Source organism: Erythrolamprus reginae, chromosome 12, assembly GCF_031021105.1.
Source record: "Erythrolamprus reginae isolate rEryReg1 chromosome 12, rEryReg1.hap1, whole genome shotgun sequence".
NCBI classification, from domain to species: Eukaryota; Metazoa; Chordata; class Lepidosauria; order Squamata; family Dipsadidae; genus Erythrolamprus; species Erythrolamprus reginae.
The window spans coordinates 18,393,154-18,420,336 of NC_091961.1; the positions used below are offsets into that span (position 1 = coordinate 18,393,154).

Here is a 27,183-nt window from a genome sequence, read left to right on the forward strand (position 1 = left end):
CACATTTGCAGAAGCGATGGTTGAATCTGTCAATTCAATTTTTGCTCAATATCTCTCTTGTCCTGTTGGGAATTTCCTTCTCTGTTTACACATTTCACCAGAAAGAAAACTAGCTAAAACTTTCATGAACATTTACAGTAATTGAAATTCAACATATTTAGAAGGGATGGGTTGGAGAAAGCTGTGTTAGAGCCTGAACCTGTAAAGATGAAGTGAGGAAAGCTGTGCAGGTAGCAAAATCGCACAAAGGGACATGCGTCCTGGTGTGTTTTGGCGAGGTTTTTTACTTCCCCCCACATGCAAGGAAGCTAAAAACCTCAGTCCATGTGTCCCTGTGTGCGATGATGATGATGATGATGATGATGATGATGATGATGATTATTATTATTATTATTATTATTATTATGTCAGTACAACGCAGCAAACGAGATCACTATGCTGGATTTTGTATTTCATCACCAGTCGGGCGCTTCCCAAGCACCTAGGACTGCGTGATGTAGCGGCGAATTATGTTTGCCGATCCCAGTAAAGCGGCCTTTTGCAATTGACAGATGGAGATTTTGTCAATTCCGATGGTTTTCAAATGTCTACTGAGATTCTTTGGTACTGCACCCAGCATGCCAATTATTATTATTATTATTACTACTATTATTATTATTATTATTATTATTATTATTATTATTATTATTTAGATTTGTATGCTGCCCTTCTCCGAAGACTCATTAATTAGCCGTTCCGCCAACAGCCCACCGCTGGTTAGAGCGTTCTTAATCTTAATCTAAGCACAAATTAGACTCAGGGGCAGATTGCTTTTAGTTGCTGCTACTGCTGTGTTGTGTGTGCAGCATGGGGAGTCACATGTGTGTGTGCTACGCACGCACCCCCCCAGCGTGATTTTGCTTCCGCGCATGCATACGAAGCAAAAACATGCCGAAATCTCACGAGGGGATGTGCACACACGAGATTCTGGTGTCTGTGTTTACTTCAGCGCACGCATGGAAGCCAGAAATCATTGAAATCTCATGCCAAAAATTAAAGAAAAAAGATGGTGGCGCCCAAAGAGCTGGCACTGGAGCGGTCATGTGCAAATTGCACAATGGCGGCCGCTACCAGTGTGCAGTTGCCTACAGTACTGGTAGCAAACAATCCATGATTAGAGTACCTGTGGAAAAAAAATAATAACAGAGAGCCCAGAAATAGTTCCTGGAATCCTAGGAGCTGGGTAATTGGCTCAGCTCACTTATCGCAGCTTTATCTCAGTCAGGGCTTTTCTTTCTAAGAGTTTTGTAAATTGTCCTGGTATTAGCACTGTAATAAATTGAGAGAAGAGGGAATTATACCATTAAATCAAATATTTTCAATCCAGGGCATTGCAACCCAACAAGATTAAAAATGGTATGAATTAAACCATACATTGCCACCACAGTTTTTACTATTTGCATTACAGCATGCACAGAGTTCCCAGAGTAATAGGAAAACTCAGGGTTGCGACTCCTAAGCTGAAAGAAAGGGTCCAACAGAGCTCAGGAACAACACCAAAGCTCTCTGTCCATAAGAGTGCAGTGCTAGAAACAGCTAAGATATTGGGCAGAATCCTCAAATTTCCAGATGTCCAGTTGAGGTTGAAGAAGACACAAACCATCCATAAATAATATAGAACCATCAGTATTTATAGGTATCACTTTTGCACGTGTGCAATGCCAAGACACCTACCCCAAAAGGGCTTGTGTGTGACCTAACTTGTTGTTCTTGTCCCTCTGCATATACTACTTAGAGGGACCATTTCTCATGACAGAGATGGTAAGTGACGTCCTTATCCTTACATGTGCAATAACAGTGATCCTTAGAGATGAGCAATTAAAACACGAAAAGCTCCCTCAATTCCTCCCCCGTCTTGCTGCTGATATTCTAGCAGACATTCTTTTCAAATATCCCTTTTAAAGAAAAGTGTATATATGCTGCAAAGTATTTTTTATGAGAAGTCTCACTATACATATTCTTCGAAAATAAAAAGAGAAGGTAGTTGAAGCTCAGGACATTCTTTGGAAGAGCAAAGAGCAGGTAAACTGAGATTATATCAGCCTACCTTGAAGGAAATTAAAGAGGCTGGCAGACGGAAGCTCAAACATTTCCTCTGGTAAAGTCAGTATGTTGGATTGAACTATTCCTAATTTATTTATTTATTTATTTATTCATTTGTCCAATACACAATTACATAGGAAGAAAATAGACATGAAGTAATATATATAAGGATAAAAGTGAAAATAGAGGAGAGGATATATGAAAGGAAGAAAATATATATGATATATAAGATAAAGGAAAGACAATTGGACAGGGGACGGAAGGCACACCAGTGCACTTATGTACGCCCCTTACTGGCCTCTTAGGAACCTGGAGAGGTCAATCGTGGAGAGTCTAAGGGAGAAATGTTGGGGGTTAGGGGTTGACACTATTGAGTCCGGTAATGAGTTCCACGCTTCGACAACTCGATTGTTAAAGTCATATTGGCAGTATCCATTTTACAACTTCCCCAAGGAAGCCATTTTGAGAGAAGATCTGCAACATATTCTCAAAATCTCATCCGTGTCTCTGATCTTAGAGTGTCTAAATCTCATTGTATCCACGAAGTTGACCTCGAGTTGATCACTTTGTGGATCAGACAGAGATGTTAAGAAGATCGAAGGGAGAAAGAGATGAGAAAATCAGCCCTGTCTTTGTGGTGAAAAGAATTTTCTCAAGACAAAGCTTTGATCTCACACAGGCCTAGTAAATGATAGAAAGGGATATTTTCATAAGACAAGGATGACTATTGTTAAATGGCAAATATTTTACAATAATCTGTAGGAATTCTTTATATTTACGAGACTTTTAAGACACAAACTGCAAGCTTTTTTGCAACACATTTGTGGCTCTCCCAATTTGCCCCTTTATTTCTGAATGAAAGCTGAAACTTCCCTACTTCCAGCAGTTGGAGCTTTGTAGAAAGCAAAACAAAACCTTAACTTAAGGGAATCAGAAAGCTTATGTAAATGTGGAATATACCTGGTATGAAAACTTGGTCATGCAAGCCCAGGATTTCCTTTTCTGCAAACAAAACACATTTATTTTGAAATCTCTAAGAAGAATTAAGGCTGAACCATCTCTTTATCACAGTTACAAAAAACCCTCTTGATTACTTTCTGATGGAGTTTAAAAATGAATTTAGTTATAAATATGTAATACAACAAATGAATTCATTTGGCTTTCTGTTTTTAACCTGCTGGAGAGGATAAGCTAAGAACAGGCTATGAACATTGGCTTGGTTTGCAATAAGAAACTAACATGAGATCCAAATCTCACCCGTCCTGAGTCCTGTTGGAGTGGGCAGCATATTAATATAAACAAACAAACAAAATAGCAATAACACAGACTTATATACAGTACTTCTTCATCAAGTTTTAAGCTCTTTCTAAGCGGTTTACAGAGTCAGTTTATTGCCCCCAACAATTGTGATCCTCATTTTTACCAACCTTGGAAGGATGGAAGACTGAGGAAACCTTGAGCAGGTGCATTAGTGGGTTCCTACTGGTAGGCTGAATTGCATGCAGCTCCACGGCTCTGGTGCCCAGTGCTCGTTCTAGTGAAATTTTGCTTCCTGTACCTGTGCAGGTAGCAAAATCTCGCACGGGGACTGATGTCCGGGCATGTTTTGCTGAGGTTTTTCATTTCCCCGCCTACGCGGAAGCCAAAACCTGTACACTGTACACTGTTTTATTATTGCTGTTAGCTGCCCCAAGTCTCCGGAGAGGGGCGGCATACAAATCCAATAAATAAATAATTAATAAAATAATAATAACCTCGCCAAAAAACATGTGCATGTGCATACCTGTGTGAGATTTTGCTACCTGCACAGGCGCAGGAAGCAAAATTCCACTCAAACGGACACTTGAGCACCAGAACCACGGAGCTGCGCACAATTAGACGCACCGGTAGGAACCCACTAATGCACCGGCTCAAGGTGGACTCTGTCTTCTCCATCATTCCCAGGTTGGTAAAATGAGGATCAAACTGCTGGCAAAACTGCATTCTAACCATTGCACCACCACAGCTCAGTAACAGTGATCTAAAGAAACCACTTTATTTTTCATAATCCTCAACCAGATGTTCCCACTGCCCACTGAAGAGCTTTATTCCCTCTTGTGCTCCTCAGCAGCTGGCACAATGAGGTATGCTGACTTTTCCCATTCTTTATAAAAATGTCAATTTTATATGGTTGTCCAACTCACCAGAAGTGACTCTAGGCAGCATATTTTTTGTTTTACTTATTTTGTCTAATCTGTATCCGTAAGTAATAACCACCATGGAAGATATCAGACAAGTAGCTATTGCTTAAATAGCCGTTGACAGATGTCTCCTATATAAATGTGTCTAACCCCATTTCATGTCACTGAAGCCAATGCCCATCATCAAATATTTGGCAGAAACACAGATTTAATTCTACTGCCCTAGTGAGTTCCACAGATATAATTATCCTGGATGCAAAAAGAAAGAAAGAAAAAAGAAAAAGAGAGAGAAAGGGGGGGGGGAAGGCAATGCTTCATTGTAAAAACACAATCTTGTCGTCCTTATCTGCGTAAAAGGAGGATTTGCCTGTTAAACAAATATTATTTTATTCTTCATTTGGTCAGCCAGAGGTTAGTTGCTAGTTCTAGTTAATACGATACCTGGATCACAAGCACAATGTACAGTGGTACCTCAAGATACGAACCCCTCGTCTTACGAACAACTCGTGATACGAACCCAGGGTTCAGAAAAATTTTGCCTCTTCTTACGAACTTTTTTCGAGTTACGAACCGGCGTTCGGAGGCTGCTGGGAAGCCGCGCGGCTGTCTTAAAAGGTGACAGCCGGGCGGCGGGGCTTCCCAGAAGCCTCCCGAACGCCGGTTCGTAACTCGAACAAAGTTCGTAAGAAGAGGCAAAATTTTTCTGAACCCCGGGTTCGGTTCGGGAGGTTGCTGGGAAGCCCCGCGGCTGTTTTAAAAGGTCGCAGCCGGCCTGGGGGGCTTCCCAGCACCCCCCAAACCCGGGTTCGGGGGGGTGCTGGGAAGCCCCCCAGGCCGGCTGTCACCTTTTAAAACAGCCGCGTGGCTTCCCAGCAGTTGCCAAAAGCCGTTTTTTTGCGGGGGTTTTTTTGGTTGCAATGGGAAACAATGTTTCATCTTACGAACCTTTTGTCTTACGAACCTCCTCCTTGCACCAATTAAGTTCGTATCATGAGGTATTACTGTATATCTAAAAATAAACCTTTCATTCTGGATGTGATATACTCAGCTTTTTCTCCATTATTATTTAAAGCTTACATTAGAAGGAGATACAATATTAGAATAGAATAGAATAGAATAGAATTTTTATTGGCCAAGTGTGATTGGACACACAAGGAATTTGTCTTGGTGCAGATGCTCTCAGTGTACATAAAATAAAATATAATGATTGTCATAGGGGTCAAATAAGCAATGAAGAAGCAATATGAATAAAAATCTTAGGATATAAGCAACAAGTTACAGTCATACAGTCAACATGGGAGGAAATGGGTGAAAGAAATTATGAGAAAAACTAGTAGAATAGAAGTGCAGCTTTAGTAGAAAGTCTGACAGTGTTGAGGGAATTGTTTGTTTAGTAGAGTGATGGCGTTCGGGAAAAAACTGTTCTTGTGTCTAGTTGTCTTGGTGTACAGTGCTCTGTAGCGAGGTTTTGAGGGTAGGAGTTGAAACAATTTGTGTCCAGGATGTGAGGGGTCAGTAAATATTTTCACACAAGAACAGAATACCTTGTTTTCCCCAAAACAAAACATCTCCCAAAAAGCTAAATCAGGCTTTTGAGTGCATGACAATAAGGCCAAACTCTTTTTTTCAGGGTTCAAAAAAACCAAACAAACAAGGTCTTATTTTCGGGGAAACACGGGTATACAGGACACTCATAACTAAATAATGAAGTTTGTTTTTACAAGGTTTGTGAAGGATAGCAATTTATAATGCTTTGAAAAGGAATGAGATGCATTCAGGGAAGATAAAGCTGTAATTCACAATATTACTGGGCCATAAATAATGAAGGAAAGCTAATATCTACAGTAACTTCCCTATGTTTGGCCGCCACAGGCAGCCCCAAACCCAATAAATACTGTACCTTTAATCAAACCCCTTTGGTCTCATTCTGCTTCCTTCTAATTTCTACAAGTTGAACTGGGAACAAAATCATAATGAGGAAGAAAACTGTTGATAGCATCAAGGCAACTACCGGTAGTTTTATTCTAGAAATCCAAAACAGGCCCATGTTTGCCCCAGAAGGTAGAGTAATTTCTACCCCCTGAATTAGATTCCTAAGAGGCAACTATTCCTTAAGTGCTTTCAACCTGTCCTAGCATTTTGAGATTTAGTGCTATGTAAGGTTGGTACAAAATGCCTGTCAATAGACTAACAGGTTTGTAGATAGGGAAGCAGGTTCCTCCTGAGGTCTTCTCTTGGGGTTATGGAAACATGGAAAGTCTATGACCGTGATGGCAAACGTATGGCATGCAAGGTGTTTCCCTATGTCAGCTCCAGCACATATGTTCGTACTGGCCAACTGATTTTGGCTTTCTGGAGGATGGGGGGGGAGTCATTTTCACCTTCCCCAGGCTTCAGGAAAGCCTCCTAAACCTGGGGAAGGCAAAAAACAGCACAACAGGCCTATTGAAAGTTTAACAATGAACTTCCGGTAGATTTTTCGCCACCCATAGGCTCTGGTGGCTTCGATGAGAACTGGGTGCATGTGCGGGGAGCGGGGAGCACAAGGGTGGTTGTGCATGCATGCATGGGGGTGGTCATTGCATTATGGGTCTGGGCACACGCGTGCATGCTATGTCCTTTAGGAACCCGAGCATAAAAAGGTTCGCCATCACTGGTCTATGACATTATGAACACTGGAGAGGATTGTCCAAGAAAGGCAGTCATAACTAAGTCAATGCTAGAATCCCTACTGCACCAACTGTTCTTCAACCTTGGCAAATTTAAGACTTGTGGACTTCAAGACTTGTGGATTTCAACTCTCAGAGTTCCTCAGCCAGAATTCTGGGAGTTGAAGTCCACAAGTCTTAAAGTTGCCAAGGTTGGAGACCCCTGCCCTACACCCAGTGAAGGGATACCAAAAATTTTACTACCACACTGTGGGCGTGGCTTATGCAGACCCCCTGCATTTTCTTTCAACATATTTCAGTGCAAATTGGGTGCTCTGGGGTGGAGCTCCATTTTTGCTACTCCACTGCGCCCCCCCCCTCCCGGTCCGGGCAGTAGCCCAGCCCTGCCTACACCACATGGTATGATTTATCAGAAATACAAGTAGTCCTTGACTTATGACCACAAATGTGCACATTTATGTTGCTAAGTGAGACAATTGTAAAGTGAATTTCACGACCTTTCTTGCCACAATTGTTAAGTAAATCTATGCAGCTGTTAAGTTAGCACACGGTTGTTAAGTAAATTTGGCTTCCCCATTGACTTCACTTGTCAGAAGGTCGCAAAAAGGGATCACATGACCCTAGGACACTGCAACCAACTTAAATAATGAGTCATTTGCCAAGGAAATCACCTGACGATGGGGATATTTCAACAGTTGTCAGTGTGAAAACCGGTAATAAATTACTTTTTCATTGTTGTAACTTTGAACGGCCCCTAAACGAACTGTTGTAAGTTGAGGACTATCTATACACTTTTCCTTTGGACAATTTTTTAAAGGAAACCCTTTCTGTTTAAGAAAATATGACAACTGCTATTAGAATTGAAGGGAATTTTTTCCTCTTCTGGCAATCGTTCTATCAATATCTAAAAATTCTTATCTTGAAAGGAACTCAGAATTATGACAATCTTTTCTTAGCCTCAAATCAGAACAACAATAACTATCATCACCAACTGATGTTAAAATATCAGTGGGCAGATGTTAGTGGCCCAAGGGTCTTCTGGTATGCTATAGGCATGAGCTACAGAGAGACATCACTTCTTTTTTATAGACCTTAAATCTTCTACAGTTCTCCAAGGGAAACATTAACAGAGAAATAGAAGAGTCTCTCCTTATAGCTGGTGAATTTATATAACACCCTTCTTCCAAAGCTGATTCCTTCCGAATCCTGTAAGTTCTACTGTTGGTGTCTAGACAGAAAATGCACCCAGAATTCCAGGTTTTGTCAAGGGGAATGTAAAATCAAATCAAAAGAACAATTAGTGGCAGAGGGATACAATTGTCAATGGTCCTCTTATCTACCCGGATTCATCACAGACAAAATAATTTATGGTTCTGAACATTGTAAAACTGAGTTTGAAAAAGAATTGTCTCGCAATTGCTAAGATGTACTTTATAGGCATGTATTCAAATTTAAAAGAGAAGAAGAGTAAGTAAAAGATAAAGTGGGCTAAAATTTATGGTTGTAATATGCAGATAGAAGTATGGGGAAAGATGTGGTTGGAACAATTAAAATTTACACTGCCTTTAAGACACAAACTGCAAGCCTTTTTGTAGCCTATTTGCGCTCTGCAATACTGTAGCATACCTATAAATGTTGTAAAACAGACTGGTCTTCTTGCAAAATGAATACTCACCTGTTGGGGTTCTTGATAAGGTGGAGGGGGTACAGTCTGTGTGGCCATCATTGTCAGAGATGGCGCTGGGGAGACATGTTGCATCATGGAGTTGATTCACATCTAGGACCTATTGACAGAAGAAAATTCAATTGTTAAAAAAGAAAGGAGAAAGAAGAGGAGAGGATATTACTAGCATATTCATTCAAGTCTTCTTTCCATACCACATTGATGTTTCCTAAATTTACACAGCCAATTTTCCAAATCTGGTATCTACCAGATCAATGTTTCCTAAATTTATATAGCAAATTTTCCAATTCTGGTATCTGTAAGAAAAATGTTTCAATGCAAAAAATATTTTAATATAAAAAAATGTTTTAATGCAAATCCTGAGAACACCTTTGGAAGCATATATTCTAGAGAATACAGGGGGTGGACAAAAAAATGGAAACACTTGACTTTTTGGCATCATAATGTTTGAACATGTTCAAATCAATCAAAACTTGACAGAATTTTTTAAAATTTTGTTATTTGATATGTTTTTTTAAACTACCTTTTTTGTACAGAAATGTAAGGAAATTGGTTATAACCTTCTAGACTTTCAAAGAGGCCAAATTGTTGGTACTCAAATGGCAGGCACTAGTGTAACAGAAAGTGCCTGTATGTTTGGCGTTTCAAGAAGTAATGTCTCAAAAGTAATGACTGCTTTTGAAAGAGAAGGGAAAATGTCCTCAGCCAAGCACAGGTCTGGTTGAAATTCGAAGTTGTCTCAGAGAGACCGTCGGACTCTAAAGTGAATTGTTATAGTGGACCACAGCTCCTAAAATCACTGCAGGGCTCAATAGACACGTACGGAACCCAGTTTCCCCAAAAACTGTTCGAAGGGAGCATCACATATCTGGATTCTACAGAAGAGCTGCAATTAGAAAACCTCTGCTCTCAAAGACAAATGTTTCAAAGCGTTTAGAGTGGTGTAGAAATGGTCCCTCGAGCAGTGGCAAAATGTGATTTTCTCTGATGAATCATCGTTTACCCTTTTTCCAACCTCCGGCCGTGTTTACGTTTGGAGACAGCCAAAAGAATCATTTCATCCAGACTGCCTTCTCCCAACCATCAAACATGGCGGGGGTTCAGTGATGGTATGGGGTGCTATTTCTTGGAAATCCACCAGGCCAATGATTTCCCTTCATGGAAGAATTAACAGCCATCACTCTTTAGAAATTTTGGCCGACCAAATTCATCCTATGCTTCAAGAACTGTTTCCAGAGGGGGATGCCATCTTTCAAGATGATAGTGCACCAATCCATAGAGCAAGAATTGTTAAAGAATGGCACAAGGAACATTCTAATGAAGTTCAGCATCTCATCTGGCCACCGCAATCACCAGAACTCAACATTATTGAGCATTTATGGTCAATTTTAGAGATTCAAGTAAGAAGTCGATTTCCACCACCATCGTCTCTAAAAGAACTGTTGGGTGCTTTAACTGAAGAATGGGCTAAAATTCCTTTGGAAACAATTCACAATTTGTATGAATCAATACCTCAGAGAATTGAGGCTGCATTTACCGCAAAAGGTGGACCAACACCATATTAAAAGATATTTTGATGATTTTTCAAGGTGTTTCCATTTATTTGTCCACCCCTGTATATGCTTGTTGAAAAACGATTACCGGTATCCTTTGCACTTTTTCCTCTATTGCAATTACACGACTCTGATTTGTTTTAAAGCACTCCTTAGAGAAAGCATTCCTTAATTCAAACATCAAAAGAGTGATGACAATAATGGCCCCAAACAAATCATGCTGCATGAATCCCAGCGACCAGTTAGGTCCCACAGAGTGGATCTTCTCCGGGTCCCGTCAACTAAGCAATGTCGCCTGGCGGGACCCAGGGGAAGAGCCTTCTCTGTGGCGGCCCCAGCCCTCTGGAACCAACTCCCCCCAGAGATTAGAACTGCCCCCACCCACCTTGCCTTTCGTAAACAACTTAAAACCCACCTCTGCCGCCAGGCATGGGGGAATTGAGATCCTAGGCCTTTACAATTCTATGCATAGTATGTATGTATGTATGTTTGGTTTTTATATTAATTGATTTTTAATCATCAATACCAAATTACTATTGTACACTGTTTTATTGTCGCTGTTAGCCGCCCCGAGTCTCTGGAGAGGGGCAGCATACAAATCCAATAAATAAATAAATAAATAAATATTATTTTCATTGTTCCTTAGGAAAACTCAGATGCTTATTCTATTCTATTCTATTCTATCTATTCTATTCTGTTCTATTCTACTTTACTCTACTCTATTCTTATATATATTAGATGTATGCATACACACACACACACACACACACACACACATGCTTCCTCTCCCATCCATCCATCCATCCATCCATCCATCTCGCTCGCTCCCTCTCACATTTATTGTCTATCATTTATCTATCTCACAAATACATATGTATTGTGTGTGAATGCTTGTGTTTTATGAGTTTCATTCTCTGCATGAAACAAGGAAGCATAATCTAATATTTAGGTGCAGCAGTTTCTCCTAACAATTCCCACTTAACCACTTAACATTAGGGTTATAAATCCACTGTAAACAGCACATTCACGTTATTTGATATTCACTAAGAGGCATTTCCGGGTGCAAAGATCTAAAAGAAAGTCCCAATTATGCATTGTAATCATTCTTTTTCTTTTGCCAGAATGATGATGGGATAAAATATCAGGATTCATTTCTTTCATCAAGAGAGGAGAACCTTCCGTGGCTTCGAAGGCCTGTTTTAATTAATAGCTAAGGTACCAAAACTCTTGAGATTATTCCCATCAGACTGAGTTTAAATTATCTACCTTTGCTGATGCAAAGTTTAATTTTAGCAGAAGTTGGAGTGTTTCTTGTCAAAGATACTTAGAGGTTCATTATTTTTAAATAGTCCCACTGATGAGCCCAGAACCTAAACAGAGAAATGCGAATGGGATGGTTAATTCTAATCATATTTAATGCTAATTGCATTAGTCTCACAAGATATTTTTAAAATTCTTCTTTTCTCTAAGACATTTAGGGTGGTGTGATGATCCCTCCATCTCCAGAACAACCTGATGCTTCATTGAAGGTTAGGAATCTAAACTGAAACCTCACTACTTTTAGACTGTTACTCTACCATCCTATATCAGTCAGCAAGAATCATTCTGGGTGGTACCCAAATCCAATACTTTGAACTGAAATTTTCTCCAGGACCTGAGTTCAAAGGTGTTGTGTATTCAGTATATGTATACAATAAATAGATACAATACAGACACACAATATCTTGATATTGTATACCAGGAGCCCTGGTGGTGCAGGGGTTAGAATGCATATTGCAGACTAACTCTGCCCACAGTCTGGAGTTTGATCCTGACTGCCTCAAGGTTAACTCAGCCTTCCATCCTCCTAAGATGGGTAAAATGAGGATCCAGATTGTTGGGGGCTATATGCTGTCTGTAAACGACTAAAGATGAATGTAAAGCAATATTAAGTGTGCTATTACTATATACACTGCTCAAAATAAATGAATAAAGGGAACACTCAAATAACACATCCTAGATCTGAATGAATGAAATATTCTCATTGAATACCTTGTTCTGTACAAAGTTGAATATGCACAACAGCATGTGAAATTGATTGTCAATCAGTGTCGCTTCCTAAGTGGATACTTTTGATTTCACAGAAGTTTGATTTACTTGGAGTTGTGTTGTTTAAGTGTTCTCTTTATTTTTTGAGCAGTGTACATGTAAACATGCACAGGCACTTAGACCTATACCAGAGCTTAATGCATCCTGAACTTTCCACTACTTTTATGAAACTTTTGTTATGTAGGAATGAATTGGATTACTATCAATAAAGTGAATTTTGAAAATTGCCCTCCCAACAACCTGCTCATTAAAGAAACGTTCATTATATCCTGTTGATACAAAACCCATTAGGCCAATTAGCATCCCATTAAAATGACACTAAGTCTTCCTCGGAGTAGTAATGAGTTAATACGTATCAAGTTAATTGCTCTGTGAGCACTTGAGAGGTGTGTCCTCCAATGCAGGAATTAACAGCACACTCCTCCCCAACCCCATAAAAAAATAAACCAGATCTAATTGTAAAGCTTGAAGGGTTTCCTTCCAGGCAAAACAAGACTTCAGCATTCTTTCATTGATATAGTATTGCCTGTTACTCATTCCAATCTTCTCTATCTCTTGGCTTCCAACTATGCTAGACTTCAATTCTCAAAAGTTCAAGCCAGAATGTTCTTTGGGGAATTAAAGTTCAACATATACGAAAGACAGCAGATTGGGGAATGTTGATAAAACGTATTACAACAACAGATATAAAGGCTACATTATGTGCTTCAATGGAACTAACCCAGTGAGGACAAGTTTTGCTTTTAAAAGGAAGAAGACAAAAGAGTGTAGAACATGTTAGGAAACCTTATATACCAATTTCACATTTTTTTCTGCAACCTTGATTTTAAAAAAGGATCCAGTGTGGATGCTAAAACATTAACTGAGATTTTCCATGGTCAACATATCATTCCACTCCTGTCAGATATGAAAGATTAGATCCACACATGAAGGTTCAATTGAACTGATTTATTGCTAGTCAGGCCTGTGGCACAGGAATCTTCTCAACTAATGATTAGCACCTGCTAGGAGTTAGATAAGGATCAACGGAATTCAAGGGTTGGATTTAGTTTACTTGTGGCTTCTTAGGATTTCTAGGCTGATCCCTTTTTTAACTCCACCCCTCTTTATCCTACAATTTCCTTCACTAAGATTGACCTTAAAGATCTGAGCGATGAAGCAGAATGCAGCGTTAGAAAAGTCCCTTACAGTAAAATGTTAGTAAGGCAAAATACGTTAAGAAAACATTTTAAGATTAAAATGTAGAATCTGGACACTTATTGCATTAATAATAATAATAATAATAATAATAATAATAATAATAATAATAATAATAATAATGGCAACACATATTTATTTATTTATTTGTTTTTTGTTTGTTTATTCAATTTTTTATAAATAAATAAATAAATAAATAAATAAATAAATAAATAAATAACACTTTTTAACAAAGCCAGCATATTGGAAAACAAATTCTGTAAAAAAAGTAGAAATAATGAATTTCAAAGAAATATTCCTCTCAATTACAGGAAGATAATGGAGTAATACCATCTGACTTAATAAATATAATTGATGTTGCCAGTCTTCAAAATAATGCCACATTAAATAAATAAATAAATGCCAGTAAGTAAGTAAGTAAGTAAGTAAGTAAGTAAGTAAGTAAGTAAATAAATGGCATAAACTGAAGGGAGTAAAAATGCTATTGGGCTAGGCATCAGATTAATATTTCTCATCAAATGAAAGTCAAGTGTCCAGAAAACAATATAAATTCTTCAAAACTTAGGAAAAATATTTTGGTTTTCCTAAGCCTTTTGGTTGCAGTTGCAGTTTTCCACCATCTTTGATTGCTACCAATTTTAATGATTGTTCTTTACAATGTGTTCCAAGTAAATTGATTTGTAGGAGTCTTCAGAGAGGGGCGACATATAAATCTAATAAATAATAATAATAATAATAATAATAATAATAATAATATAATCTTTTCAAAATTATATGCTAATTTATAATCATATTTTGTGTAGATGCTGCAATTGAAAAATAAGATATAAATATTTTAATAACTCTCCCTTGAAGAGTCAAGTCAGTACACCAACAGGGCAAACAGGGGGCCATTGAACAAAGAGAAGATTAGCATACTAAAAATAATAAGAAGAAACAAAAATATTGTGTTGTATAACAATGAAATAGAAAGGAGGATATTCTTTCCATTGGTCTAAAGACACAATTTGGGCTTCTTACTCCATAATTCTATCAGGAGTATTGATTCATGAGTGTGGAAAGTTAAAGGTCACCTGGAAAGTTTCACTCAGAAGTGAAAATAGAACTTAATAAAGATATTTTTAAATAAAGAAAATGAAAATGGAACTAAGGGAAAGACAACAGAAGGCAGAAGAAGAATCTGGCTTCTTAATTTCCAGATTACAGCAGTTTCTTCCAAACCAGGGAACTTCAAATGCTTTGACTGCTACAATAGAATTTTTAACCAGCTTGGCTTGAACTGAATTTTGAAGATTGATTTCCAGAGATGCTAGACATGAAGTTGTGACGACTATCTGATATTCTTTAGCAGAGATCTACAAGGCTTGCTTGCTTATTTATTTTCTGGGCTTCTGTGCTGCTTCAATCTTTAATAACTCTGAATGGATTCCATACCTTATGTTTTAAAAATGACTTCACAAATTAAAAAAAAAACCCAGGATCAATAAAATGATTCAATTTCTGACAAAAGTTAAGTGAAAACATTCATATTCTACCTGCCCATTTAGTTGATATAAAAAACCAAAGCCCAATAAGGTTGGGGAGAATGTGGGCTGAACTTGAGCTTGCAGTGACAGGTTGAGGATGTGCTCTTAAATTTGGGTTGAATACATCCATTTAATGGCAAATACATCCATTTAATGAATGAACATGAATGGAATCGCTCCACCTCTACTGATCTCTCTTCTGTGACGAAAACAATTCAGTGATAATTTTAGGAGACAGCATTTAAGATTGGAAGATGCAACACCTGGAAAGTATTTGATACTCTACCATCCCAACGAATAAAGACTGCTGGATTTCTCAAGGAGCATGTTAATATCCCTGATTTTTCCTTTTATAAAAATTTCCTATTCAGGACAAAACATTCTAGTAATGATTATAAAAGAGTATTCTAGTCTCAGATGAGAGAGGAGAGGAAAACTATGCCCCTAAGTTCCTGGGGTTATAGAATTTATTTTCTTAAAAAATGTTTTAGGAACAGCATCAATGGTGGGTTTCAACAGGTATTGACCAGTTCTAGAGAACCGGTAGTGGAAATTTTGAGTAGTTCAGAGAACTGGTAAATACCACTTCTAACTGGCCCTGTCTCCATCTATTCTCTGCCTCTCGAGTCCCAGCTGATCGGAGGGAAGTGGGGATTTTACAGTATCCTTCTCCTACTACACTCATCAAGCCATGCTTATGAGATAGGCACTGCCCACGACAAACAAATGGCAATTTCAGCTGTATTATGAATGAAATGTGACTTCTCCCTTCGTTCTGATTTTTTTGCATACTCCAGAGGGTGGCACTATGGCACGCTAGATAATTGTCTTGTGAACCATAAATGCATTCCTAAATCACAGCCCCGAAGCAACCTGAGCTACTAAATCTCAGGGCTGCCTGTCATAGGATTTACAGTTCTGGGGTTGATTTTTTTTAAGAGAGAGAGAGAGAGAGAGAATTGAACCTATAGTTAAATATAAAAGCAAATAAAAATGAGAGACAGCTGTTGCTGATAACACTCTATTTATCTCTGGGACACAAATTCGCTTTGCTGCAGTAAATATGCCAGGAACAGCATTCTGTTTGCTGGACAGATTTGGACAGCTCTCGCTCACTGGGGACCTACAGCTATGAATCTTGAAATAATGGTGTAAAGCTGTCACAGATTTCATGCAGTTCCAGGGATGTATCTGCAGCAAAAATACACATGTTGAGCATTGGAAAAATTCACTAAGGACTAAATGGAGCTGGGCTGGATCCTTACAGCATTAAGAGGGGATAAAAACCATCCTTAATCCCAGTAGTTAAAGACCAAAGAGGAGCAAATTGGATGGATTAGTTCTACAATCAGGGATACAAACTGGAATGTTGGCTTATGAACTCCCTTCTTATGGACTAATTATGAGCCAGATTCTTCTGGAGTTCATATACAGCTTACCGTGACCTTCTTATCCCGTGACCCTCAAAGTCAGCCTTCCATGTAGCTACCAACTTCTTTCTTCTGTTAAAATGGTCTACAGTGCTTTCAATCAAAACATACACCTTGTATGTCCTTGAAATTGGCTTATTTATGCATCTGGATGCACAGTGGCCTCAGGAAAGGCCCTTGAAACAGTTTGTTTATACTGTAAAGGCTCCAAAGGCTCAACCAGGACATCTTGAGAGAGCAACATTACAGGAAATCAGTTCCCATGCGTTAAAGACGGCAACAAAAGCGCTCCTCTATCATTGAATTAGAACCTCTTCAGATAAACATCAACAAACATTAATACGGCCCATCAAATGTCAGTTTTAAAAAGATGGATAAATATTTCAAAGACAATAGCAGAAGCAGCTCCTAATTCACTTAGGATTTCTGCTCTCATCCCCTTTTCTCTTCCCTTTTAAGGATCCTTCTCAGCAAAGGAAATGACAATCCTTTAAATATCTTCGAGTTGTTCATACCTGGCTCTCATAACCTTGAATGCCTTTCAGGCTAAACCGAGAATGAGGGGGTAGGGTGGGGAGACCAGCAGCCATCCAGATGAGTTAGATGAATGTCCACCATGCTACATTTCAACCATATCAGGAATCCCAGAGTTTTCCCCTCTCTTGATTCATCTCGGGTTTTTTTTTAAGAAATGGCCATGAAATTCCAACTGCCTTTTGGTTTCTATCACCGACCTTTTATGCCTGTGAGAATCAGGACTGAATCACTTCTGAGCTCCAGCTAGTATAAGGAGCCCTTGAATGAAGACAACTGAAAAATATCAGGAATGAACAAGGACATCTACTCAGCCTAGCTACTTTCATTTTTCCTTTTTATGGCTAATCTAGAATCCATAAAAAGTGTGGCATAATCTGAAAGGCCCTGCTTACTCATGGTTAGTAAGGTAATAACAACCATAAAAAAGCAGATGGAACAGACAACAGAAACTATTTTTTGTCTTTCTCCTTTATACACTCATGAAGATTAATCTAATCACCTACCCTTAGGTTCACCTACTAAAGCAGCAGCATAAAACTGAACTGATCCTCATGCCCATTTTGTTTCAGTTTCTCTTGATTAATGGCATGACTTCATGAAGCAGCAGCATTTATTACTCAGTCGGACTATAAGCTGCTGAATCACTCAAAAGAAAATAAAGGATGATTCAGAGAAGCTTGAGAAATGGCACTTATTTGAAAAGCAAGCCATTCCCAAGTAGTCCTAGTTAAAATTATACATTTACTCATGATTGTATCTTCCAAATTCCTATTAGAGAGCTGGCTTTACTATTTGGTATAGAGAAACCAAGTCCAGAAAGCAATATTTATCTAGATCAGGGGTGTCCAACCAGCTTTAAGACCCGTGGACTTCAACTACCAAAATTCTCCAGCTTTGGAAATTGAAGTCTACAAGTTTTAAAGTGGCCAAGGTTGGACATCTCTGAACTAGATGAACAAATATTCTCCCGGTATAAGGTTTTTTATTTTTTCTCCACCATAAAAAAAAAACAATATATAGTTATAAACACAATAACAATGCTTAAAATTAATCATATACAAACTTTTCTCATTACTCCCTCAATGGAGGCTCTTATCTCTCTCCGTGTAAAATTTTCTGTTAATTTTATACAATATTAGCAATTGTTAAAATTCTAAATTAAAATTTTTCCCTCACCGTCTTACTACAAAAGGTTACAACAATGTACAGACTAATAAAATCTCTTTTATCTAAATTTTAATCTTATATCATATAGCTAATTAAAAAAATTCTTTCTATATATGTATCTAATAAAAGAAACTATTCAAAAATATCACCTACATCGTTAAATAAAGTTTAAGTCTAAACAATAAGTAAATTTTGTGTTATATATAGTGCTAGCACCATTTCTCATCTTTGCCATCTGGCTTGCAAAGCTTAAATCAAATTCTCTTGTTTCAATATTTCCAAAATTAACCGATTACTAATACATACATAATGTATCTCTTAATTTTCTATCCAATCATAAAACTTCCCCCAAATTTTATAGATCTGAAGGTCAGCGGTTCAAATCTCATCACCGGCTCAAGGTTGACTCAGCCTTCCGTCCTTCCAAGGTGGGTAAAATGAGGACCCGGATTGTGGGGGCAATAGCCAAGCTCTGTTAAAAAAAAGTGCTATTGCTAACATGTTGTAAGCCGCCCTGAGTCTAAGGAGAAGGGCGGCATAAAAATCAAATAAAGAAATAAATAATAATCCGAGTCTTGTTTATCTCTAAGTTTCAAAGTCAATCTACTCATCTCTGCACAATCCATAATTTTTCTCAAAACTTCCCTTTCCGTTGGTATCCTATTCAATTTCCAACATTGTGCATATACAATCCTAGCTGTTGTAACTATATGTATAATTAAATACGTCTCTTCTTTATCAAAATTATATGGTAAAATACCAGAAGGTATATCTTGGGTCTAAGATCAATACAGTACAGCTCTTAAAATCACATAACCATCTAAGCCAAGTCGCATCGTGGACAGAAACTGATTCAACTCCTACCTGAAAATGATGCTATAGAGCACTGCACACCAAGACAATTAGACAGAAGAACAGTTTTTACCCAAATGCTCTGCTAAACAAATAATTCCCTCAAACTATTTACTAAGGCTGCACTACTATTAATCTTCTCATCGTTCCCATCACCCATCTTTCCCCACTAATGATTATATGACTGTAACTTTGTTGCCTCTGTCCTTATGATTTATATTGACTGGTTCCTAATATGATTGGATTGCTTATTTGTACCTGGACTTATCATTAAGGTTTGTACCTTATGATTCTTGATGAACTTATCTTTTCTTTTATGTACACTGAGAGCATATGCACCAAAACAAACTCCTTATGTGTCCAATCACAGCCAATAAAAGTTCTGTTCTGTTCTTTCTATTTTATTCTGTTCCGTTCCATTCTAAATAAACCACATTAGAGTTTACCAAAACGTGGATATCTGAACCACTCATTGGACAACTTCCTATATTTCTAAATCTCCCTCTATTAAGGAGCAAGAACAGTAACCTAGTGTGGGGAGAGCTAGGCTAAGGCAATACAGCCATGCTCCACTTCTGATCACAAATGCAGAAGTGGCTAACCATTAGTTTATTTTATTTATTTATTTTGTCCAATACACAATGAAGGTTTTAGTGGGTATACACATAGTAAAATACATGATGAAGGTTATAGAGGAGATACTCATAGTAAAATATATCTAAGAAATACAGTGATCCCCCGATTATCGTGAGGGTTCCGTTCCAAGACCCCTCGCGATAATCGATATTTCGGGATGTAGTGGTGCGGAAGTAAAAACACCATCTGCGCATGCGCGCCCCTTTTTCCATGGCCGCACATGCGCAGATGGTGGAGTTTGCGTGTGGGCGGCGGGGAAGACCCTTCAGCCGCCCAACAGCTGATCTGCTCTGCAGCGCGGCAGCAGCGAGGAGCCGAAGATGGGGTTTCCCCGTTGCCCAGGCAACGGGGAAACCCCATCTTCAGCTCCTCGCTGCTGCCGCGCTGCGGAGCAGATAAGCTGTTGGGCGGCCGAAGGAACCTTCCCTGGGTCTTCCCGCCGCCCAGGCAAAGGGGAAACCCCAAGATCGCTTGCCGCTTGCCCGTCACCCGCCCGCCCGGCTGCTCGCTTGCCGCTTGCCCATCACCCGCTCGCCCGGCCGCTCGCTTGCCGCTTGCCCGTTTGCCTGCCCGCCCGGCTGCTCGCTTGCCGCTTGCCCATTCGCCCGCCCGCCCGGCTGCTCGCTTGCTGCTTGCCGCTTGCCCGTTCGCCCGCCCGCCCGGCTGCTCGCTTGCCGCTTGCCCGTTCGCCCACCCGCCCGGCTGCTCACTTGCCGCCCGCCAGCAAGAGGGGGAGAGATAGAGAAAGAGAGAGAAGGAAAGAAAGAGATGAGAGAGGGAGGAAGAGAGTGTGAGAGAGGAAGAAGCAAGATAGAGAAAGAGAGAGAGAAAGAAAGATGAGAAAGGAAGGGAGTGACGTCATCGGGTGGAAAAATCACGATATAGCGATTCGCAATGATCGGGATCGCGAAACTCGGGGGATCACTGTAATAGAAAAGAAGATATAGTAATAGAACATATCAATGAAAGAATAGAAAAAGAGATATAGGAATAGAAGAAAGGTATAGGAGATATAGGAGAACAATAGGACAGGGGACAGAAGGCACTCTAGTGCACTTGTACTCATCTGGATAGGTCAACCATGGATAATCTAAGGGTAAAGTGTTGGGGGTTTGGGGATGACACTATGGAGTCTGGTAATGAGTTCCACGCTTCGACAACTCGGTTACTGAAGTCATATTTTTTACAGTCAAGTTTGGAGCGGTTAATATTAAGTTTAAATCTGTTGTGTGCTCTTGTGTTGTTGTGGTTGAAGCTGAAGTAGTCGCCAACAGGCAGGACGTTGCAGCATATGATCTTGTGGGCAATACTTAGATCTTGTTTAAGGCATCTTAGTTTTAGGCTTTCTAGGCCCAGGATTGAAAGTCTAGTCTCGTAGGATATTCTGTTTCGAGTGGAGGAGTGAAGGGCTCTTCTGGTGAAGTATCTTTGGACATTTTCAAGGGTGTTAATGTCTGAGATGCGATATGGGTTCCAAACGGATGAGCTGTATTCGAGATGCGATATGTATTCGAGATGCGACATGGGTTCCAAACGGATGAGCTGTATTGTATTGCCACCAAAGGCAATAAAAACCAAGGGGTTGCCTCTCTTGCTCCCATCACTCAAAGCCTTCATTTCCCCTGGGTTGTGCTTCTGGGGAAAGGTCACGAGGCCAGGGTCAGAATGTCACTCCCTTGCACATTGTCAAGAGGCGAGGGAGAAGAGCTAGACCCAAGGAGGTAGATGGAGGAGGAGGAGGAGGTTGCTGGCAGTGGGGAAAGGCGCCCCATGCCTCCCCATTGGAAAGAAAGATTGCTTCCTCCTTTGAAAAGCATGGCTGTATCAGCAGGCCTGCCTCTCTTTCTCCTTCTTCATAAAGTATTGAGCAGCTGAAATGCCAATTTAATTCTGCACCATGGCATGCTTCCATTCACGCTTCCGACTTAATCCTTTTCATCTAGCTTGCTCGTAACTTCTTGATCTTCAAATCAATTCTGTAAATAGCGGCTGAATATTTCATTCTTTCCTTTGCCTGGTTGCCTGCATTTTGATGGCGAAATTCACCACTTTCTACAGGGCTTGTACAGAAACTGCTTGATTGAGACCTCTCAGACCCATTTAGCGATGCAGAGGAGCCCCAAAATAGATCCCAGTTAATTCCTCATCTGCCAGGCATTTCAGGGGACACATTGCTACTTGGCTGGCCAATAATATCTCATTTATTTATTTATTATGTTTATTTAATATTTATTTGGCTGATACGTCAATCCACTTCAGGCGGAATTGTCTGTGTTTGCTGTGGTACAAAAAAGATGGAAGCCCAGCCTCGGTTCCTAAGACTCCGCAGTGTATTGGCACTTTTCATTGCAAGATTTTTGGAAGTTATTATTTTTATTAGGGCCCAAAGTAATCCAGTCCGCAAGTTTAGAACTTATGGTGTTCCAGTTTCTAACCAAGTGTCTTTAAGCACTCTACCAAACCAAAATTAGTCTTCCCATTTAAAAAACTGAAGATTACTTGACATAGACAGAATTGTTCTTGCTGGTGTGCTTATGCCTACAAACATTAACAAATACTCCTATGAATGCATGGGGCTTACTTTCAAATGAATACATGTGCATTTGTGGCTGTCTCCTCTTAAGGAATGCCCCCAGTGGCTCACATTTATCAAATGAGGAAAGAAACAGTGTTTCTCTCTCTCTCTCTCTCTCTCTCTTCAATCTTTGAGTTCAGTAAATTACCCATGCAAGCCGTAACTCTAGGTTGCTTCTCTCCTTGATTAGTTTCCATCCACTGCTTCTTGTCGTTCCTTCATGTGCTTTGAAGAACAGATTGACTCTCTCTTCTTTGTGGCAGCCCCTTAGATATTGGAAGACTGCTATCCTGTCATCCCTACTCTAGACTTAGACATACTCAATTCCAGCAACCATTCTTCATCTACATGATGATGAGAAGAATAAAAGATATTGCAGATGGTAAGACAAATCAGGAGTCTGGGAATATACTGATTGGGAGATATGGTATTTCAAACCCAGAGCACCAATACATAGACCCACATGTTTTCCTAATTCTTGAAGACTACAATATCCTGAGAAGATTAGTGATATTACTATTATGAATGGGTTGAGGGGACAGGATTTTCCCTGGGAAAAACCAAATTCTTTTTCTGGTGTTGTGCAGTTTTAGATTTATTTAACAGCAGAGGCTGATAAAGCTTTGTTCGAAACTTGTTTAAACTTTGCTCTGTCCTAAAACACACCAGAACTCTGTGTCTCTGTATCTTAGTAATTTAGTTATCAAGATTTGGAGGTGCAGGGTTTGTATCTGTTTCTAGCAAATGGTTAGGGCTGTATGTTGACAATGCTCCCAGCAGTGCTTAAAGGTTCCTCTAGCTATCATCTTAACATTTTCCATTGCCCCAGAAGGACACTCTGCTAGAAGAATTGTTCTCTTACTATTTCTAGTCTTCTGACATTGCACAGGCTGCCAGGCAAGAAAAATAAGCAAGAGACCCTTGTCCCAATGTTGAGCTCCATCTAAATACAGTTAGCAAAAAGAAATTATTCATCAGGGCTGAAAAAGACGGTGCAGATTTTAACTCAACAACCTTTGGTCTACTGATCTTTCATTTCAGAAGAAAAAATAATATCACATAAAGTTGACCAAAGGCTGTTGGAAACACCTCCTTGTTCTGGGAGCAGATTCAAAGCCAACTTTTCCAAATAGTCTACTGAGTATTTTAGCCTGTGCTCAAGTTATCAGTTGGATCACTATTATTTATTTATTTATATATTTCATTTATAGGTTGCCCAACTCCTTCTGGATTCTGGGCAGCTCACAAAATCTAAAAACAATATAAAATACATTAAAAATCCCATTCATATCTTTTTGTGACCAGATCTAGGTGGTACCGCGTTGATCAATGGCCCCAGGCCTGCTGGTAGAGCCAGGTCTTCATGGCTTTCTGGAAGGCTAGTAAAGAGGGGAGTCTGGGGACAGCATGGACCTCAGGGGGTGGCTGGAACTGCCACAGAGAAAGCCCTCCCCCACGGCCCCACCAACCGACAATGTCTAGCTGATGGGACCTGGAGAAGGCCAACCCTTATCGGTCACTGGGAGCTATGCGGCAGAAGGCGGTCCCGAAGATAGTCTGGTCCTAAGCCATGTAGAGCTTGATAGGTGATAACCAACACCTTGAATTGTGTCTGGAAACTGATTGGGAGCCAGTGCAGCTCGCAGAAAGTTGGTGTGATGTGAGTGTACCTAGGTGCACCCACAACAGCTTGCGCAGCTGCATTCTGGACCAGTTGTCATTTCTGAACACTTCAGGGGTAGCCCCATGTTGGGCATGTTGCAATAGTCTAACCATGAGGTGATAAGGACATAAGTGGCCATGAAGAGAGCCTCCTGATCCAAATAGGGTCACAACTGGTACACTAGGCACTACAGCTGAGAGATGTTGTTCCAGTCTCAGCTGATAATCTAGGAGGACATCCAAATTGCCAGTCCGTTCTGAGGGAGGTAGTGTTTCCCCTCCCAGAACCAATGACGGACAGACAGTATAGTCCTTCAGAGGCAATATCCACAGCCATTCAGTCTTGTTGGGGTTAAGCTTGAAAATGTTAACCCCCTCCAGACCCTCACAGCCTCCAGGACATCACATCACAACAATCGCTTCACTGAACTGACATGGGATGGAGATGTACAGCTGGGTATCCTCAGCATATTGCTGGTACCTCACCCTGTACCATTGGATGATCTCACCCAGTGGTTTCATGTAGATGTTAAATAGTAGAAGGGAGAGAACCGAATCCTGTGGCACCCCACAAAGGAAGGGCCTAGGGGTGGATCTCTGTCCCCCTACCAACACTGACAGCGACCGACCGACCAGAGAAATAGGAGGAGAATTACCCCAGCACAATGCCTCTCGCCCCCAACTCCCCTAGTCATCGTAGAGGATACCATGGTCAATGGCATTGAAAACTGCTGTTAGGTCAAGAAGCACCAAGATAGAGGAGTGGCCTCTATCCCGTGCTTGCCAGAGGTCATCCATCAGTTTGACCAAAGCAGTTTCTGTGCTGTAACCGTCCTGAAGCCCAATTGATAAGGGTTTCATCTAATGACTGTAGGAGCTGGAGTGCCACCACTTTCTCCACAATCTTTGCCATAAAGGGTAGGTTGGAGACTGGACAAAAGTGTTTTAGCTCAGCTGGATTCAGGGAAGGCTTCTTGAGGAGGGGCCTCATGACCACTTTCTTTAATGGTTCTGGGAATGGCGGGACCCTGGGGAAGAGCCTTCTCTGTGGCGGCCCCGGCCCTCTGGAACCAACTCCCCCCAGAGATTAGAATTGCCCCCACCCTCCTTGCCTTTCGTAAGCTACTTAAAACCCACCTCTGCCGCCAGGCATGGGGGAATTGAGATGGGCGGAGAGGGGCGGCATACAAATCTAAGTAATAAATAAATACTCTTTCCCCCTAGGCCCTTACAATTTTATGCATGGTATGTCAGTATGTATGCTTGGTTTTTATAATAATGGGTTTTTAATTGTTTTTAGTATTGGATTAATATTGTATGCTATCTTGTTATTGCTGTTAGCCGCCCCGAGTCTCCGGAGAGGGGCGGCATACAAATCCAATAAATAAATAAATAATCAATAAATAAATGACCCCTTGCTCAAGGAGGTGTTGACCAAAGCCTGGAACCAGCCTTGTCTCACTCCCTGCTGGCCACAACCAGCCAGGAGGGGCACGGGTCCAATAAACAAGTAGAGGAACTCACTGCTCCCATGGCCTTGTCCACTTCCTCAGGAGTCACAAGATAAAACTTATCCCACACAATAGAACTAAGACCTATCCCTGCCATCTTGGTCAGAATTGCCCAATCAGAATCCAGGTCCGTCCAAATCTGGGTGACTTTATCCGCGAGAAACTGAACAAATTCCTCAGCTTTACCCTGCAAAGGCTCCTCTGCTCCCTCCGCATTAAGAAGGGAATGGGTCATGCTAAAAAGGGCAGCGAGGCGCGGTTCTGCAGACCCAATGTGCAGAAAAATGCAAACATTTTGCTTCCCATATCACCGCTAGCTGAGTCCTAATAAAGGCTTTTAACAGTGTTCAGTCAGATTCAGAGTTACGGACCCTCCAGCGTTGCTCTAGATCAGTGTTTCCCAACCTTGGCAACTTGAAGATATTTGGACTTCAACTCCCAGAATTCCCCAGCCAGCGAATGCTGGCTGGGGAATTCTGGGAGTTGAAGTCCAGATCTCTTCAAGTTGCCAAGGTTGGGAAACACTGCTCTAGATTATTGATCCAGGTTACACCAGCGTACTTTGAAACAATGTGGAAGTTTTCACAACACAGAAACTGGAATAAAGAAAGTCCCTGTTGCCTTTTCCAGTTTCTTAAAGAGCAACTTAATGGCCATTTTAGCTCTGATCAGCTGCAGCGGGCTTTTAATGAATCCTAGAAGGCTAGTATGCAATACCTTGGTCATTAACGTTATTTTCATTCATTCCTTTATGACATTTTTATCCTCCTTTTCACCCAGGAGATTTAGGGACTGCTTTCCCCCAGAAGTAATCTTTTGGAGGACAATGGTGGCAAGCAGTGACTGGAGTTAAATATAAACGTTGTATTTTTTTCCAAGACACTTTTTTATTCTTTCTCTAATTCTCCTTCTGTTGTCCATTTCTTTCTCCTTAGCAGCTAGATCTCAGGGAAAGAGAAACCAGGTCTTAGCAGAGGTCTGAATTGATTGCTTGCAAAGGGCTTTTGAAATTAAGCTGAGGGTTGCATGAAATCAGGCTAAGGGCCAGAGGTTGCACACTCCTGGCTTAGGTCACCTTCCACCTGGACTAGCTTACTGGCACAATAATATTTCATCAGTTTTGGATGGAGTACCAGCTGTGACCTTCCAAGGTAGTCCTGCCCTCTACATCATTAACCATGCTCCATTAACATCCTGTTTGGACTATAGCAATGCCTTAAAAGAGGGACTGTGAAAGAGGAGTCATCTCAAAGAGCATAGCAGTTGCCTGGTGAATAAGGGGAGAATTGGGGGTTTGCCCTCAGGTTGCTTTGATGAGCTTCCTAGGAACATCTGGCTGATCGCTGTAGGAAAACAGGGTGGAATAATCTTTGATCTCATCCTGCAGGGCAGCAGCATCCTTTTTCACAGAGTATAGAGATAGATTGAAGAAATGGAGCAGGACATATAGCTCTGCTTAGGTATCTATGCCTTCACAGGGACAACAATGTGGAATTTGGGAGGAAGGACATTCTTACTTCTTCCGTTTATGTTTTGCATTTATAGATGTGAGTTTTGTGAAAAATTGTGAGAAGAGGGCTAGGAAGTGAATAAGTACGAGCGAGTTAGTAAAAAAGAAGAATTAAGGGGAGGAAGAAGAGGGGGAGACAATTTATATGCCCATCTACTAGCAGATCTGGATTAATAATATTGGAAAAAGCTGTCCTAGTGATGAGATAGAGCAAAAAACTAAATCCCATATATCCAAGGGAAACTGCGTTTTCTGCAAAACAGTCATCAGAGGGAGCACTTTTGTATGTTTTTTAAAAGCATCATGCTTTTTAAAAACTAATCA

General features: G+C 40.3%; 1 protein-coding gene across 17 annotated transcripts in view; it reads right to left on the reverse strand.

Moving 5' to 3' along the window:
- Positions 1-27,183, reverse strand: part of PKNOX2 (PBX/knotted 1 homeobox 2) — a 399,587-nt gene that overhangs the window by 122,436 nt on the left and 249,968 nt on the right. For 9 of the 17 annotated variants that reach the window (XM_070765937.1, XM_070765946.1, XM_070765938.1 and 6 more), the window contains 2 exons: positions 8,607-8,715; positions 3,043-3,084 (listed from right to left, as the gene is read on the reverse strand). Coding sequence is in view for 14 of the 17 variants with exons in the window: in XM_070765946.1 (XP_070622047.1) it covers positions 3,043-3,084; positions 8,607-8,693 (129 nt within the window). In the remaining 3 variants the exon portion in view is untranslated. The remainder of the gene's footprint in view (positions 1-3,042; positions 3,085-8,606; positions 8,716-27,183) is intronic. The other 8 variants (XM_070765952.1, XM_070765942.1, XM_070765949.1 and 5 more) reach the window with 1 other exon arrangement.